Below are 15,846 nucleotides of genomic sequence, written 5' to 3' on the forward strand. Positions count from 1 at the left end.
TGCTGCGAGGGGGAGTAAGTTCAGATCACGGATCCATCTCTAAGGCAGGTTAAAGCTCAGACTTTGTGTACTTTTTCTTCAAATTTGACTTGACATAGAACATTTACCCCATGAAACCTTTAATCCCGGTGAGCTTCAGCTGGGCAGGGGTTTTCAGAGCAGAGTACAACCCACCTTCTGTCCAGGTTCTCCAGCTGTGCCCTCTGCAGGAAGGGGCAGTGCTTGAGGCGTGGTTTATCCCAGCAGAGAGCAGGGGAAACATCTCCCTGCACAGGGAATGCTGCTCTCGCCATCTCAGAGCTGCCGTCAGCTCTGCAGAGTTCTCGCTGCAGGGTGAGAAGTTGGGGCTGCAGCTGTTCAAGTGAAAGGCCCGAGTTACTGTGTCCGGGGAGTGCGTGTGGAGCAGGAGCGCACTCCTCTCCCCTTGCGGGGAGCCCCACCGCACTCGGGGCAGGGAAAGGCCACCAAGCAGCCACCACTCCTGCAGGACAGGCCTGCTCTCCTCCCACCTACAGCTGCAGTGGAAGGGGGGCTTTGCCTGGCCAGGGAGAGGAACAGCCAGCCCTGGGCCTCAGCCGGTCCCCAGAACAGGAATATTGGTGTGGAATTACTTAAACACCCCTGGAACCTTCCCATGGGGGCAGCAGCCAGTGGCACGAGGCGGAGGAGTGCCTTGGTTACAGGTGCAGCTCTGGGACATGTCCCTTGGCGACACGGAAGGACAGGAGAACAGAGCTTACCAGCAGAATTGCTGGACCTACGTGTTCTGCCTTTGCTCCCTGCCAAATTCAAACCAAGAGGTCTTTCCCTTCTCGTTTTGCAGCTACAAACCTTGCCTGCAGCTTTTGAATCGCAGCAGCGGTGGCAGAAAAGCACCGCTCCCTGCTCCTGGTGTCACCAGCCCCAAAGAGGCAGACGGCAGTCAGAGTAGTCACATTTTTTATTGTAACGTTTTCGGGGCGAGGGGAGCGCGTATACATTTGTATTTGTACAATATTTAACAATCACTTGATTCAGGGTGAGGGGGGGTTGGTTTGTTTTCGGTACTCGCAGGAAAGCAGCGGGTACCCTTGGACAGTAGTACAGCAACCTGTGCCCAACACTGACAGAGACAGAGAGTGACGTCAAAGGAATTGCTTACCGAACCGTGAGAGGTAACAAAGAGAAATGGGCTGGAAGGGCATAAAACCAGAAAATGAAGGGGGGAAAAAAAACAAAGTACTGCTGGTTAAGTATCTGAGGTAAATGATGTTCCGTCAAGGATGCTACTGGAATCACTTTGCCCGTGAACACACGCTGCAGCTTTCGGCACTTCGTACCGGGTGTTGGCAAGAGAAGTGAATGCATTAAGAAAGAGAAGCTGGAAAGAGAGCAAATGGGTGCCCCTACTTATTCCATCGAGCGCCAGTCTGAATGGGAGAGGTGGTGGTAGCACCAGGTTAAGGTTCAGCGCTCTGAAAGCGGGTATTTGGGAAGTGACACCAGCTTCCTAAAACCTCCGACAGATTTCACTCCTCGGGTGCAGTTTCAGAGCCCACCAGGACCAACAGCGCAAGTTCACAACTCCAGCACCTGCGAGGCACTGTCCCTGCTTGGGAACCCCACGGCCCGTGGAAGCACACGGGAGGGGATGCGGAAACTTCGTGCACTCTAATGCCATGTAAACACTAAAGCAGGGCTCACGCATCCATCCTGTGGCCAATGTGCAGCCATCCCTGCAGGAAATGGTGTGGAACGTGAGGAGCCAGTGCTTCGCTGCTCCTCACAAACCGCAGAGCAGGGAGCCCCTCCGAGCTGGGATCACATCGCCACGGACACTGCTCGCTGCCTGCTAGCAAGAACCACCACGATATTTCACCAATGTCACCGAGCGCTGCCCTCGCAGTGCCACGGGCTCAGGTGGCAACACTCCTGCAGTGACTGCTCCAGAGGGAAAACAGACACCGGCACAGGAATGCCCTGTGAGAACGGTTGTACGGAGCAGCTCGGGGTACGATCATTACCAATTAAATGGCACCGAGACTCTGAACGTCCTTTCCATGGTGACACTAAATTACACTGTTAAAAAAAAGAGGGAACTGTATTAAAACAATCAGAGATCCCCAAAGGCAGCTTTAAAATCCGAAGGGAGTTCTCTGGGCTCTCCCACCGTGAGGGCCAGGGACACGGGGCAGGATCGTGGTGCTGGAGTTCAGCATAACAGCACAGCGGTGCTGCATGGTGCCACACATCCCATCCTGGGACCAGATCCCAAGTGATGCACTAGGAACTCATCCGCCCTCACTCCGTTTTTGCTAGCAAAGGGGCTAAAAACTCCCTGGGAGCACAGAGGCCTTCAGCAAAGTGCAAACGCACTCCTGTTTGTTCAGCACTCGGCAGCTGCGTTCCTGTCCCGATGTTTGCACAAAACAACATCCATACATTACAAATGGAAGCAAGACGACAGTGTCAATCAAAAGAGTGGCCATGAGGGAGATGTTTTTCTTTGTACAGCCGAGCTGAACACCACGAGTTGCGCCCCACAGCACTAAGGGCCTCGGCAGGGCCTCAGCAGTGGGGACCTGAAACCTTGGGCTCCAACGTGATGGACACCGGGCCTTTCCTCCCACGCCTGCCAGGAGCACTGACCCAGGACTCTGATCTGCAGAGTCTCCCATTGTTCCCAGAGGTTAATCCCACACAGTTGAAAGAGAACACTCGCGCTGAGCTGCGAACTGCAACGCTAAAAGCTTCCTTCAAAGACACCGAGTGCATGGTGTGAAAAAAGCAAACATAGCACCGTGACCCACTGCGCTCCATGAGCTGTGTCCGTTCCACACTCCAGAGGGTGAGAGAATCTATTTTACTTGGAAGTTTCTGTGAAGGGGTTGAATAAACTGAGTGAAGCAGTACTTCCGAGCAGTGCTTCGGCTCCTGCCTACCTGTGATCTCACTCTAAGGCATGGACTTCCTGACGTCTAAGAGAGTTGGAGTTGTGAAAGCAATTCCCACGTTTTCCCTCACTTCTGGGGAGTCCACTGCGGACACCGGTATTCGTTACCTCTAATTCATCATTGCATATTTTACGTTGTAAGCATAACTGAATTATCCCTGAAATTTGGAAAAGCATTGATCATCTGAAATCACGGCTGGAATTTTCCATCCGACTCTGGGATGGACCCACGTCATCGCGTTGTGCTGCGGGTGGGCTGGCACCGAGCTTTGAGCAGGAGGCTGCGAATCTCGAAGCAGAGAAATGAGGAATCGGGAGTAACTGAGCTTCCTGAGGTGATCCTGAAGCAGTGACGCAGAGCCCACTGCGCAGTGAAACAGAAACGGGCGAGGCGGACCTCTTCACAAACATAAATAGGAAAAAAAGACGCCTTTAACAAAAAAAGAACAAGGATTCAGAGCTTTCCAGTGTCACAGCTCACAGAAAATTAAACAAAGTCATGCGTAAGGTTTCAAATACTCCTCAGACACAGCAAACCTAAATAGTATCCCGTTAAATAAATGGATGACAGATTCTGGGGAATGGAGGGAAGAGGAAAGCTTTAAACTAAAACGGGAGGGGAAATGTTTCCATAAACACTTTTTGTTTTATACACAACAAGCTGGTACAAGAAAAGGCTAAAAACACTGCTTTGGGAACGGCCGTCGACGGTTGGCATGAAGCATAGCTTACCCTTCTTAAATAACACAGTGACTTTGAAATACATCATTTACAAAACACGGATCGATTTATTATTCCAATTAGTGTTGTCAATCTCATAATTTAGGAGAGGTGGAGCTGAGGTATCCTTGTTGAGGGAGGTTAGGTAATACTTGGAAGCCTCTTTGCTAGATCCCACTCGATTACTTTTGTTTATGTACACCGAACAGCAGCACACTGAACATTCACAAGCTGTGTCATATTGGCATTACAATAGTCATCTTTATAAACAACGGCAAATGCAATAAAAACAAAAGTTACCCTTTTTTTGTCTTTTTAAATCTGAAATGAAATGTTTTGATTTAAAAAAAATACCAGTAGTTCATGTAAGGAATTAGTCTTTTCCGACGGGGATTAACAAATCTGCTGTCAGTTTTTAAAACGCCGCGTTAGCCACCGCAGGTCCGTGTTCTGCATTTCAGCTCCTCGACAGCACCGAGTCGGGTCTCAGTCTTCAGGTGGCAGCAGGGAATGCAAAAAGTCTCACGGATCCAACATTCAGGAGGGGGAAATAAAGGAGAAACACCTCTTGCTGATGTTCCAGAGACTTACCGTCCTGTCCAGGCGGAACCAGTAATGCCGTCAGCAGTCCCGTGCGCGTTAGCAGCTCCAGTGAAGAGTCCTGGCAGTCAGTGACGTGACCAGTGCAACTATCATAGACTGGATTCTTTGGGAGGAAAGTCAACGTTTGTCACCATCGTGACCACCGTCACAATGTCCTCTGTCGTTATAATGTTAGTTAGTTTTTGCATCTGAATAATCCGTTCTTCTACGCAGCCCGCGGACAACCTGGCCTCCGCGTCGTGATCCCAACACTCCTCTATTGTTTCACAAAGCATCGCCATTCCCTGCGAGCAAACAAAGCCAGGTGAGAAACCACAGGGACTGAGTTAGCAGCAAGTCTTAACAAGGTGGGGGCGCCTGGTGATTCCCACAGGAAAGCATTTGAGGGAACACCTGCCAGGTCTGAGCCTTCTCTCCGAGCAGGAGGCTTTGCCATCCTCGTTCTGAAACCCAGCACAGACCCAGCTTTAGGTCTGGGTTGTTCTGCACTTCTCAAACGATACACGCAACAGCGAGCAAATCCTTCCCACCCCCGCGTGGTGGGGTTTTAACTTTGTTTAAGGTGCTGATCTTTAAAGTGCTCAAACAAAACATCATTCAAACCCAAACAGTACAGGAGAGGTTTGTATCTGACAGCAGTTACCTCCTGAAGCAGCACAGAGCCAAGACAGCAGCGCGCTGGACGCAAGGAGCGGATGGTGCCACTCGTCTCTCTTGCAGAGACAGCGTCCCCTATTGTTTCAAACAACCCCTCTTTGGGAAAACCAGAGCTAGGAATAAGCAGTGGCATCTCCACGAGCTTCTCACCATAACCCAGACCACGCGAGCAGGTGATTCCTCCCTAACTGATCCCAGAAATGCCTCGTACGGCACTGCTCACCCTACGTTATTCCATTCCGGTTGTACCCGTGCTGCAGTAAATGAAGATTAGTATCGCTTAAACAGATTAAATGCATGCACTCGAGTAACTCTCTAGAATCTCTTCTTTCACAAAAAAAAGTGAAAAAAATCCCTCGCTTTCAAGAGAAAATATGTTAAGATTAGAAATAGTTAACAGTCCATTTAATTCTTACTAGTATTATTAAACAAATGCTTCCTAGAAGACAGTTTCACGAACACAACACAGGACTGACAGAACCTAAAACTCAAATCCCGATTGAACTCTGAAGAACCTGTTTGCGTCGCTACTCACAGCGTGTTTCTGCCAGCACTCTCGTAAAACGGGTCTCTTCTTTTTATGAACCACGACTTCCTGCATGTCTTCGAGGGAGGGATGCTGCCCAATTTCTTCTTCAAATGGCAACATGTACTCATCTACTGGGCCTGCCAAGAAAACAATACATTAAAACATAAATTTTGCTTTAAAAAGGAGAAAAAACCAGACAGGTATCTTGGAATTGTAATCCATAATCAATGTTATGGAGCAGCTTCCGTTCTGTTGCCATTAAAATGCCATGCTAGCAGCAAGCAGTGACTGATTTTACTTCGGCAGCAGGAGAGCTGCAGAGCTTTGGCTCTCCCACGCGTGGCAGCCAGGCACAGCTCTCGGCCCGGCTCCCTCGCAGCTGAAAGCTTCGGAACACAGGGGTGGAGGGAGATGCAGACACAGCTTCTCCCCACCTCCTCTACTGAGCAATAGTTTTGAGAAGATCAATCATCTTCCAAATCTGCCGCCTCTCCTGTATCCCATGACCACTCAGGCACCCGACAGCCACAGGAGGATGTTTCCAATCCCATATATACTGCAGGAGAGGAGCCTGCGAGAGCACCTGCTGCTTCCCTGCAGAGGGAAGGTGTTTCCTCCTCCACTCTGCACAGCCCAGGACAAAAGCAGGAGAGGAAACGGCCTCGAGTTGCGCCCAAGGAGGTTTAGCCTGGATTATAAGAAAAAAACCCATCTTTCTGACAGAGGGGTGAAGGCCTGGCAGAGGCTGCCCGGGCAGTGGGGGAGGCCCAATCCCGGGAGGGGCCAACAGCGTGTCACGGAGGCGCTTCAAAGATACGGCTGAGTTGGGCTGATGTTTGGACCGGATGAGCTTGCCTCTCCAACCGTAACAATCCCATGACTCTATGGAGGCCAAGCACTAAGTCATCCGTAACAGAACGCGAGGGACGAGCCCTGTGTGCTGGGCAGCAGGCGACACAGCTATCGGTGATGTGACCGTGAGTGTAACAGAGGTGCGCTCAGATCAAGCTCTGAGCGAGGGAGGAAGGGCCGCGCAGGAGGGGCAGGTGGGGCGGTACAGGTGAGGGCGGCGAGGCTCAGCGGGAGCGAGACTACTGGGCTGAACTCCGAAGTCAAACGTGTTAGGTTGAGCAGTCCCACAGGAATTCTCTCTTCCTTACCACGACCAGGGGAAGAAATGCAGGGGTGTCCATCTAACAGAAAATGTACTTGGGATGCCAGATCCTAAAGGGACTATGGGATTTTGCCATTTCGATCCCTCCCCGCAGGGCTGCACCCTCACTCAGTTTCACCCCACACGTAACCCACCTGCCAATTCTTGCTTTAAATCCCCCTCTCCCAAGTCCCTGTCAGTGTTTGCACAGATCGAATATGGTCGCTTACCATCTGAGGCAGTACAGCGTGACGCCAGCTCCCAGAGGACCAATCCCATGGCGTACATATCTATCCTCAAAAACGCATCCCTTTGGAAGTTGATAGCACCTTCTAGTACCTCAGGAGCCATGTACCTTCGCGTGCCGACCTTGAGAGAAAGGAAAGCACAAACATGTACAACAGGAACCAACACGACCACACTCACCACTGTAGCTGGTGACAACACTCTAGACCAGTACTGTATTTTGCCAAAGGTTCAAAATAGCCATAGTTTTCCTCACTTAGGACTGAATCTTGGAAGCATCTTCTATTCTTATATCCACCTTGCAATCATACAGACTGGGCCCTACACGGGATGCATACGAAGCGGGAAAACCTGAGTGCATTTTAAAATAACCATTTACATAACATGTCACGTATTTGTCACCACCATTCCTTACTTTATTCCAGATTAGAGAAGGCCACTAGTCTTAATTTTTCATGTCAGAAGAAAGATGACAGCTTCACATAAGCATGATGGTGTTTCTCCCCGTGACAGGAGCAGCAATAACAAAACTGCAGGAGAACCTGCTAGTGAAGTGCCATTTATACTGAGAAAGTTAGAGGAAATCACACAAAATTGGCCATTAAATGAAAGCTTTGGGGATCTCCATTCTTTTTGACCAGAGTCAGAAATGAAATGATGTCATCTGGATAAATCAGAGCATCCATGATGTCTGAACAAGATCTGCTCCACTATCCAACCCAGGGATCTGTCTGGTCTGGAGAAGAGGAGGCTGAGGGGAGACCTCATCACTCTCTGCAGATCCAAGAATGTACGTTGTGGTGAGGTGGGTGCTGGGCTCTTCTCCCAAGTAACAAGGGATAGGAAGAGAGCAAATGGCCTCAAGTTGCACCAGGGGAGGGTTAGATTGGATAGTGGGAAAAACTTCTTTAGTGAAAGAGCGGTGAAGCACTGGAAGGGCACTGGTGGAATCTCCATCCCTAGAGGTGCAGAGGAGGTGCTTTGGGACGTGGTTTAGCAGGCACAGTGGTATTGGGCTGACAGTTGGACTGGATGAGCTTAGAGGTCTTTTCCAACCTTAATGGTTCTGTGACTCTATGATGTAAACCTTTGAGGTAACAGCTGTGTTTCTCTTGCTCGGTGTTTCTGAGCTTCAGTAATGTTACTGCATGGTTTATTTTGTTGCTCAGCCATGAACAGGGAAGCTCTGCTTAAAAAATTAAATAAATTTCTTTTTCCAGAAACCGCAATGCTCTAAGCTCAAGTTTGTTATTTTCATAGAATCATGGAATGGTTTGGGTTGGAGGGGACCTCAAAGCCCATCCAGTCCCACCCCCTGCCATGGGCAGGGACACCTCCCACTGGCTCAGGGGCTCCAAGCCCCATCCAACCTGGCCTGGAACCCCTCCAGGGATGGGGCAGCCCCCACTGCTCTGGGCACCCTGGGCCAGGGCCTCCCCACCCTCAGCGTGAAGAAATTCTTCCTAATGTCTAATCAAAATCTTCCCCCTTCTAATTTTAGAAGTACACGCTGTTAAACCCTGTTGTACGGCAGGTGCTCACTGAGCACCGCTGTCATTTCTGGAGAGCGGCTGTTGGTCGGTTACAAAGGCAGACGCTGGCTGCCAGGATCACACCTCAGCTTCTGAACAGCATCTCAGAACAATAAATCAAATATTGCAAGGTCCCTCTTTTTTTTTGTCCAAATCCTCCAGTAGGAAGGAAAACACAGGGGGAGACAGCCACGTAATGAGACGGAGGGAGGCTGTGATGTGTGACTGCCTAAAGTCCTGTTTCATTTTCAGCCTGCGAGAAGGAAGCACACGTCGCCGTCTTCCTTAGGGGTCACCATAAAGAGGGCTGAGGATACCATATCCTGTGCCTGAAGGAAGCCTTAGCCATAAATTTCCATTCACATGCAGTTAATGGTTGTATCATTTGTGACTACACTGGTATTTACCTGTCCGTGTGTATCTCCCGCAGACTTTCCAGCCTCAAACTTTAAAGCTAGACCGAAATCAGCAATGCAGGCTGTTAGGTTGTTCTTCAGCAGCACGTTCTTGCTTTTGATGTCTCTGTCAAGTGAAGGAAAACAACATTAGAAATCTAGAACGTGAAATACTGCATGATGTTTTAAGGAAAAAGTAAATACATATAACAGCCAACACTATATGGACTGCTGCTTTATCATCTTCTTGTCTTTCACATTATAAACAACAACATAATAAAACCTAAGAGTGCACTTGGATGCCTTTATTCTTATGGAAATACATAAGACCACAACTGGTACTGCCATTTTGTGCTTAGTTTTAAAATGTATGCAGATTTATAAGCCTGTGTGATACAGAAATCGAATAAAAATATAGTTACTGCACCCTTTAATTGCAACTACATTTTGTTTGTGTAAATAACAGGAAACAAAACGCTTTGCAAAATGAATCGTGACTGATCCTAACCAGGAGATGCATCGTTTCCTGCAGAAACAAAGGCTAATGGACTCGATCCAGGGACTCCCATCTGTCCTGTGTGTTCCTCTGCCCCTCCCTCGCTTTACCACCACCACTCAAGCCATTCTGCTCATGACATTCCAAGTTCCGTGGCCCTGTATTTCTCTTACTCTAGCTTTTATTCTGGTTCCCACTATCATTTCAGCCCCTATTTCTATACCTACTTCCCTTAAGAACCTGGTAACTACACTCCCAACAGGTGTAACGCCACCTACAGCAAGTGTTTCTCTGAAGGCATTTGATACTCCTCAGTGTTACACACTGTGTTCAAGTTGTTTCCAACAGCCACAACGCGCGTTATTTCACAACTGCACAGGGTACTTAAATAATTACTGTATAAAAAAGAATTTATGATGTGAACCATAGCCACCGCACAGTCCTGTGAGCCATCTGCCTGATTTTTGTGTCAAGCAGATTTCTCTTGATAATTCTGGAAGGAAGACAGTGTAATTCCTCAAATACTTCCTACCCATCCACATTTCATATCCGTTAGCTTGAAGTTAAACGTTAGGAATCACCCGGGAATACATTCCAGACACCGTACCTGTGGGAGATGGCAGGTTTGTGTCCATCCTTCAGCCCTGGGATGTCCTCGTGAAGGTAAGCTAAGCCTCTGGCCATTGTCTGAGCGATGTGACACAGCTCATTCCAAGAAACCACGTTAGCCTTGAGGAAGTCCGTTAATGAACCCTGCAGAGCAAAAAATAAACCCAAGGACAAGATAAATTTCCTTCTCGTCTACTCAAAAGACAACTCCATAACTGGCCTCCATCAAAGAACACGATACGTCCATCTGCCTTTGTGTTTTCTGATGGACCACGTAATTACACGTGGATACACACAATCAAGTGCTTTTTTAAATAACAACAAGCTACCCTCGGCATCACCTCTAGGCAATAAATAGAGCCAAGGTCGTGTTTAAACGTCACAACAAGCAAACAGCACAACAACCCACGCTGAGTGGTACATTCACCATGAACTGGACTCAACCATCAGTGTCAGAAACGGAAACTAGACTTAAGATATCTACGTTCCTCATAAAGACAACTCTCTTTTCACAAGGGTGATTTATCATCTTCCAGGCACAGGAAATTACAGGGTAGACTGAACTTCAAGAATCCTGCTGAGATGGGTTTGTATTTTCCATCAGGCATCTCAGATGCCACCTTTCCAACAGTTACAGGGGTTTTAGACAAAAACAAACAAAAAAAGGCAAGAACCTTTCAGGAAGGCACACGACTTCCATATTATCGTCTTGATAACGAAAATAAAGTAGATCAATAAAAGAAGATCAATTAAAAAAATGGATTGTGAAGATCAATTAAAAAAATTTAAGTAGTTGGGACAATTTCAGTCTTCTGTATTATTAAAGCAGAGGTAAAAGCAGATTGAAAGTGCCAGAATAAAGAACATAATGTTCAATACTAAAAGATGACCATTGACCTAGCCTGGATGAGCAGGCTGACATCTCTGTGCTAAATTTAAGTTTTTAAGGGGCTTTTTTCACACTTATATCTGTGACAGTTACACACAATAAAACAAACCAACCTAAGTGGACAAAATAAAAGAGTGGATATATCCTTAGAGTTATTTATGGTTCTGATTGTGGTTACCACAATACAACCAATACATCCTATTTCATTCTTGCAGACACAGATCAGCTAACACAAGCAAACCAAAAGTGAAAGAGCACAATCTTGGCATCACAGGGTTTAACTGAGGCAGATTTGGATGGAGGACATTCAAAAAGACACATTCTAAAAAAAGCAAAAAAGAGGAATAAATGTTTTAATAGAGAAGTTGTTTTAGAAAGCTAAGTGCAGGCTGATGACAACTCGGCTGAGTGAAAATAAATTTATATCAAATGAAGAGCAGGCAGCTCAGAATAAGCAAAAACTACTTCAATTTAACTCTGAAGTTCATCTTTGTGATGGATTTCTATAGCTGTTCTTCCTCTACCATAATCATAAAAAGAAAGGAAACCTGGCTGAGAAGCAAGCGTACCTTCTCATGAAAGGCAGTGATTAACCAGAGATCGACGTCGATGCTGGTGCCCCGCTTCTCTGCCCCAATGAACTGCAGAATGTTGTCGTGCTTCATTCCAGGTAAGCTGTAGATCTCATACTCGTTCTGCCACGACTGTTTGTCCTGGAAACAAACACATCAAACCGAGTTAACACCGCGATAATGAGACTGAGGCGCGCTCTCCCTGACAGGAGTTTTCTCCTATAACTCGGTGGCCATTTGTACATGACCTGCTAAAGTCAGCAAAACCTGTTCATAACTTTGCAAGACAGGATTTACCACTGAAAGGAAAGAAAGCATTCTAGTAAAATTATGAGGCTGACTATTTAAAAAAGACCAATGTTTGCATTAATAATGACATTTGTGCTGCAAACTACTGACCTAACATATACAGAAGTATGAAAACCTCTTTCTTAACATATATTACACATTCATGTAGAGTGAAAATTTGCCTGAAAATCTTAGATTTGTTGTAAACAAACATCAACTGTTGAGAAAACGTCAACTATCACAGCTACAAACCATGGAAATGCAGAGCTGTAGGTTAGGGTTGGAATCAAAACTTCACGATTGCTTTAGTCTTCAGAGCATAGCTCAGTTTTTATATTTTATTAATCCCACGAAGGATCAGAAATAGGTTTTCCTTAGTTAAAAATAATGAACAAAGTCTCTGACTTAATTTATGTCGTGCTGATGGCTGAAACCAGCATCAATACATTTCTCCTAGAAGGATAAAAACCTGCAGTATTTATTCAGCACGTCAACATGTGGTTAATCATCAGAAACCAGAAGCTCATTTCTTCACCTCAAGGAGCAGTGGGTGTTTCTAACTCGTGTAAAATCTATCCCACCATTGCTGTGTATGAGCACTTTATACTCCTTACTAGACTGGATCTTAAAATTATGAGCACAATCTGCTCTGAAACGTGGCATTTGGAGGGTACTTGCTGGAATTTAAATATCATTTCACTTAACTGAGGCATATTTAGTTGGAACCATCACCTCACGGGTTTGCGTTTCAGGACAGTCCTTCTCAGTAAGATTTAATTTCAAAGTTGTTAACAGATTCTCCTCAACTGATGGAGAGATGTGACAGCTGCTTAAAACTGTGCAAGCCAAATACCTATTTCTATGATCAGAAGTATACAAATTGCACATAGTTTGTCTCAATAATAAATATTTGCTGTGTTAAAATCCTTACTTTAATTGAATAAAACTCTACCTGCACATTTTTCAGCTCAAGACATTTCTAAAGAGGGCTGTGAAGATGATCTGAAGGCTGGAGCACCACTGCTATGAGGACAGCCTGAGAGAGTTGGAGTTGTTCAGCCTGGAGAAAAGAAGGCTGCGGGGAAACCTTAGAGCAGCTTCCAGTGCTGAAAGGGGCTCCAGGAAAGCTGGGGAGGGGCTCTGGATCAGGGAGGGCAGAGACAGGACAAAGGGAATGGCTTTAAATTGGAAGGGGGAAAATTTAGATCAGACATTAGGAAGGAATTCTTCACCACGAGGGTGAGGAGGCCCTGGCCCAGGGTGCCCAGAGCAGTGGGGGCTGCCCCATCCCTGGGAGGGGTTCCAGGCCAGGTTGGATGGGTTTGGAACCCCTGATCCAGTGGGAGGTGTCCCTGCCCGTGGCAAGGGTGGGACTGGATGGGCTTTAAGGTCCCTTCCAACCCAAGCCATTCCACTCTATATACCAGATATTTCAGTATACACTAAAAATCCTCTAAATTAAAGCCTCTTATGACCAAAAAAGCTGCTTTAACATCACCATATTGCAAGCAACGCTGAACACTCAGAATTTCTGCTTACCTGGATAGGGAATATTTTGACCGCAACATACTCATTCAGCAGCTGGGCTTTCCACACACAACCAAACCTTCCCCTGGCCTTGATCTCCAGTAACTGCAATGGCTTCAGACCCATCAACGGGGAGGGTGGTGGTGGTCCAGGATCCTGAAATCAGGTTAGAAACATGAATTAATTTGGCTCTTACATATGACATCGTTGATGACAGCACTAGAAATCAAGGCTTGCAAGGCGAAAGAGCCTTGGTATAATAAACTCAACCCCCTGGCAACAAATTCCCCCAGACAAACCAGAAACAGAACAGCAACCTTGCTCCACAGGAGAGACATGAGACTGTAAAACATGCTCAGAATTGATGTGCAAGCAACAGCAAGACAACAGGTACAGTAGAAAACTGCCTAACCAGGTGTAAAAGCACAGCAGGAATTCGGGAATAAAGATAATCAAGCTTTACTTGTTATTTTAAGTGACAGAATTAAAATGAGCACCTTTGATACATTAAAGGGGTTTTGTTTGTTTGCTGTAGGTGTGGCCTGTTCAACCCTCCAGTTCAAGGCCAGAGGATTGACTTTGCACAACCACGAAGTATGTTCCCATGGCACCAGTGCCATATTTCCTCAGCTACCGGCTGGTAAGCAGCTGCCTGCACCACCACTCCAGCAGCGTGGAGCTGAAGTGAATCCCCTCCCCGTCTGCAGTCACCACGCACTGGTTCAGTCTGCATGAGCCATTGGGCTGGGACCAACTCAGCCCTTCTTCCAGAACTCCCCTGCTTGCTGGGGACGTAGGGTTGCAAACCAGTACTGCAGGCAGAATGTCCACGACAAGGTCTTCCAGCACGTAACAAACATCTTTGAGTTCAGAAACCACTGAACCACATGCACGGTGGTGGTGTTTAGCACAGGGAACCAAACGCCACCATCTCCACAGTCACACGAGCAGTGGTGAAGAACCACTGCACCGATGCCTCAACCTACTGATCCACTTCTACTGCTCCCAGCTTTTGCCAATGTAGACCGCCAACACCTTACTGAAGTAGGAGTTCTTGCTGTACCCCAGAAACAGAATCAGAATTATATTTAAGAAATTATCTCATCACGCCTTACAGTATTTGTACTATACTGAGGGGACAGCAAAGCAATTCCTCTTCAAATGTGGCAGCAGGCTGGGCAGTACAACTACAAGCGAGACAGAGCTTCCACACAGCCACCAGTCTCACCACAGATTCGAACTAATTTCCCTTTCAGGGAAAGAAAATGTGACAGCTAATTGAATATCTTGTATTTATACAGCTTGTACATAACCTGTATCACACACATCACTTGAGCATGAGCAGATTTTCAACTTCATTGCCAAAGATGTGCTTCTTTCTGGGCTGTTCTCTCCCATCAACCACATAAGATCAGCATGAATCTAGCAAGCTTCTTGCCTACCATGAGCAAATGCATCAGACCCACTTACAGATGCCTCTGTACCAAAGAACACCACTCTAGGCACAGAACCAGAGAAACACCATCTCTTCCATTCAATATCTGTTTTCTGCAGGAATCACAGAATTGGGGAATGCTTTGGGTTGGAAGGGACCTCAAAGCTCATTCAGTTCCCCCTCCTGCCATGGGCAGGGACACCTCCCACTGGATCAGGGGCTCCAAGCCCCATCCAACCTGGCCTGGAACCCCTCCAGGGATGGGGCCTCCCCACCTGAACAGCAAAACATTTCTTCCTAAGATCTCATCTCAATCTCCCCTCTTCCAGCTGGAAACTCTTTCCCCTCGTCCTATCCCTGCACAACCTGATCAAGAGCCCCTCCCCGGCTTTCCTGGGGTACTTTTTTCCCCTTTCAGTACTGGAGGCTGCTCTAAGGTCTCCCCAGATCCTTCTCTTCTCCAGGCTGAAGAACCCTAAGTGTCTCAAGAAAGTCATTCAACTTCTGGTGTGGAGTGGTCACTAAGCAGAATTACCAATACTGTCATTGCAAGACAGCTCCACCTTCCCTTCTCCCCCCTCCCCAAGTTAGTTTAAACCACAACTTGTTCCTCAGTCCAAATTACTCTGATGCTGGTGGTGATCGTGTGGGACAGACTGCTTGATGACAAACGGGACCAGGATGAAAAGCTGCTTTTACGTGTAGTGTGGGTCTACAGAGGCCACAAAACTGGGCCACAAGTCTCATAGGAAAGACACAAACGTGCAAGTGAAAGGCAGCTGTTGCCTTTAAAGGATATCCACACTGCAGAATACAACGAAAAAAAAAACCCAAACTCTACTGTTGAAGAGCCTCCAAAGCATGCACTTGGCTTCTCTGTTTTTTCCCAGCCCAGCTGTTCTAAGCAGAAAGTACGGAAAACACTGGAGTAGTTGCTTCCAGGAACCAAAGGGAAGTCCTCGATACTTAAGTCCCTGAGCACTTCAGCGAGCAACATTAAAGTCTCGTGCACGTTAAAGACATTTTCTGAACAACTGTTCTAAGTGCTGTGAGGATGGAGACGAGTGCTTCTGCAACCAGCATCAATTCTGAGCAGCTTAAGCACAGCAGTAGATAACAAGTCACATTTCTTATTAAGCAACAAATACATCCTTCAAAACGAGCAGTTTCACAGAGAGACGGATTCACTAGTGGTTAAAGAAAGTGTAACCTAATTCCACAGATGAACTGTAAAAGAAAACATAACTTGACATTCATCTTGGA

The 15,846-nt window shown here is 46.9% G+C and overlaps 1 protein-coding gene across 2 annotated transcripts in view; it reads right to left on the reverse strand.

Annotated features, from left to right (window-relative positions):
- Positions 1 to 13: 13 nt before the first annotated feature.
- ACVR2A (activin A receptor type 2A) overlaps positions 14 to 15,846 on the reverse strand; it is a 65,972-nt gene continuing 50,139 nt past the window's right edge. The window contains exons 6-12 of one of the 2 annotated variants that reach the window (XM_054070349.1): positions 13,161 to 13,304; positions 11,331 to 11,474; positions 9,871 to 10,016; positions 8,780 to 8,894; positions 6,825 to 6,963; positions 5,448 to 5,578; positions 14 to 4,539 (exon numbers count right to left, since the gene is read on the reverse strand). In XM_054070349.1, coding sequence (XP_053926324.1) covers positions 4,345 to 4,539; positions 5,448 to 5,578; positions 6,825 to 6,963; positions 8,780 to 8,894; positions 9,871 to 10,016; positions 11,331 to 11,474; positions 13,161 to 13,304 — 1,014 coding nt within the window. In that variant the 3' untranslated portion in view covers positions 14 to 4,344. The remainder of the gene's footprint in view (positions 4,540 to 5,447; positions 5,579 to 6,824; positions 6,964 to 8,779; positions 8,895 to 9,870; positions 10,017 to 11,330; positions 11,475 to 13,160; positions 13,305 to 15,846) is intronic. The other variant, XM_009558927.2, reaches the window with a different exon arrangement.

The sequence above is a fragment of the Cuculus canorus genome, chromosome 6, assembly GCF_017976375.1.
Source record: "Cuculus canorus isolate bCucCan1 chromosome 6, bCucCan1.pri, whole genome shotgun sequence".
In the NCBI taxonomy this organism is placed as follows: Eukaryota; Metazoa; Chordata; class Aves; order Cuculiformes; family Cuculidae; genus Cuculus; species Cuculus canorus.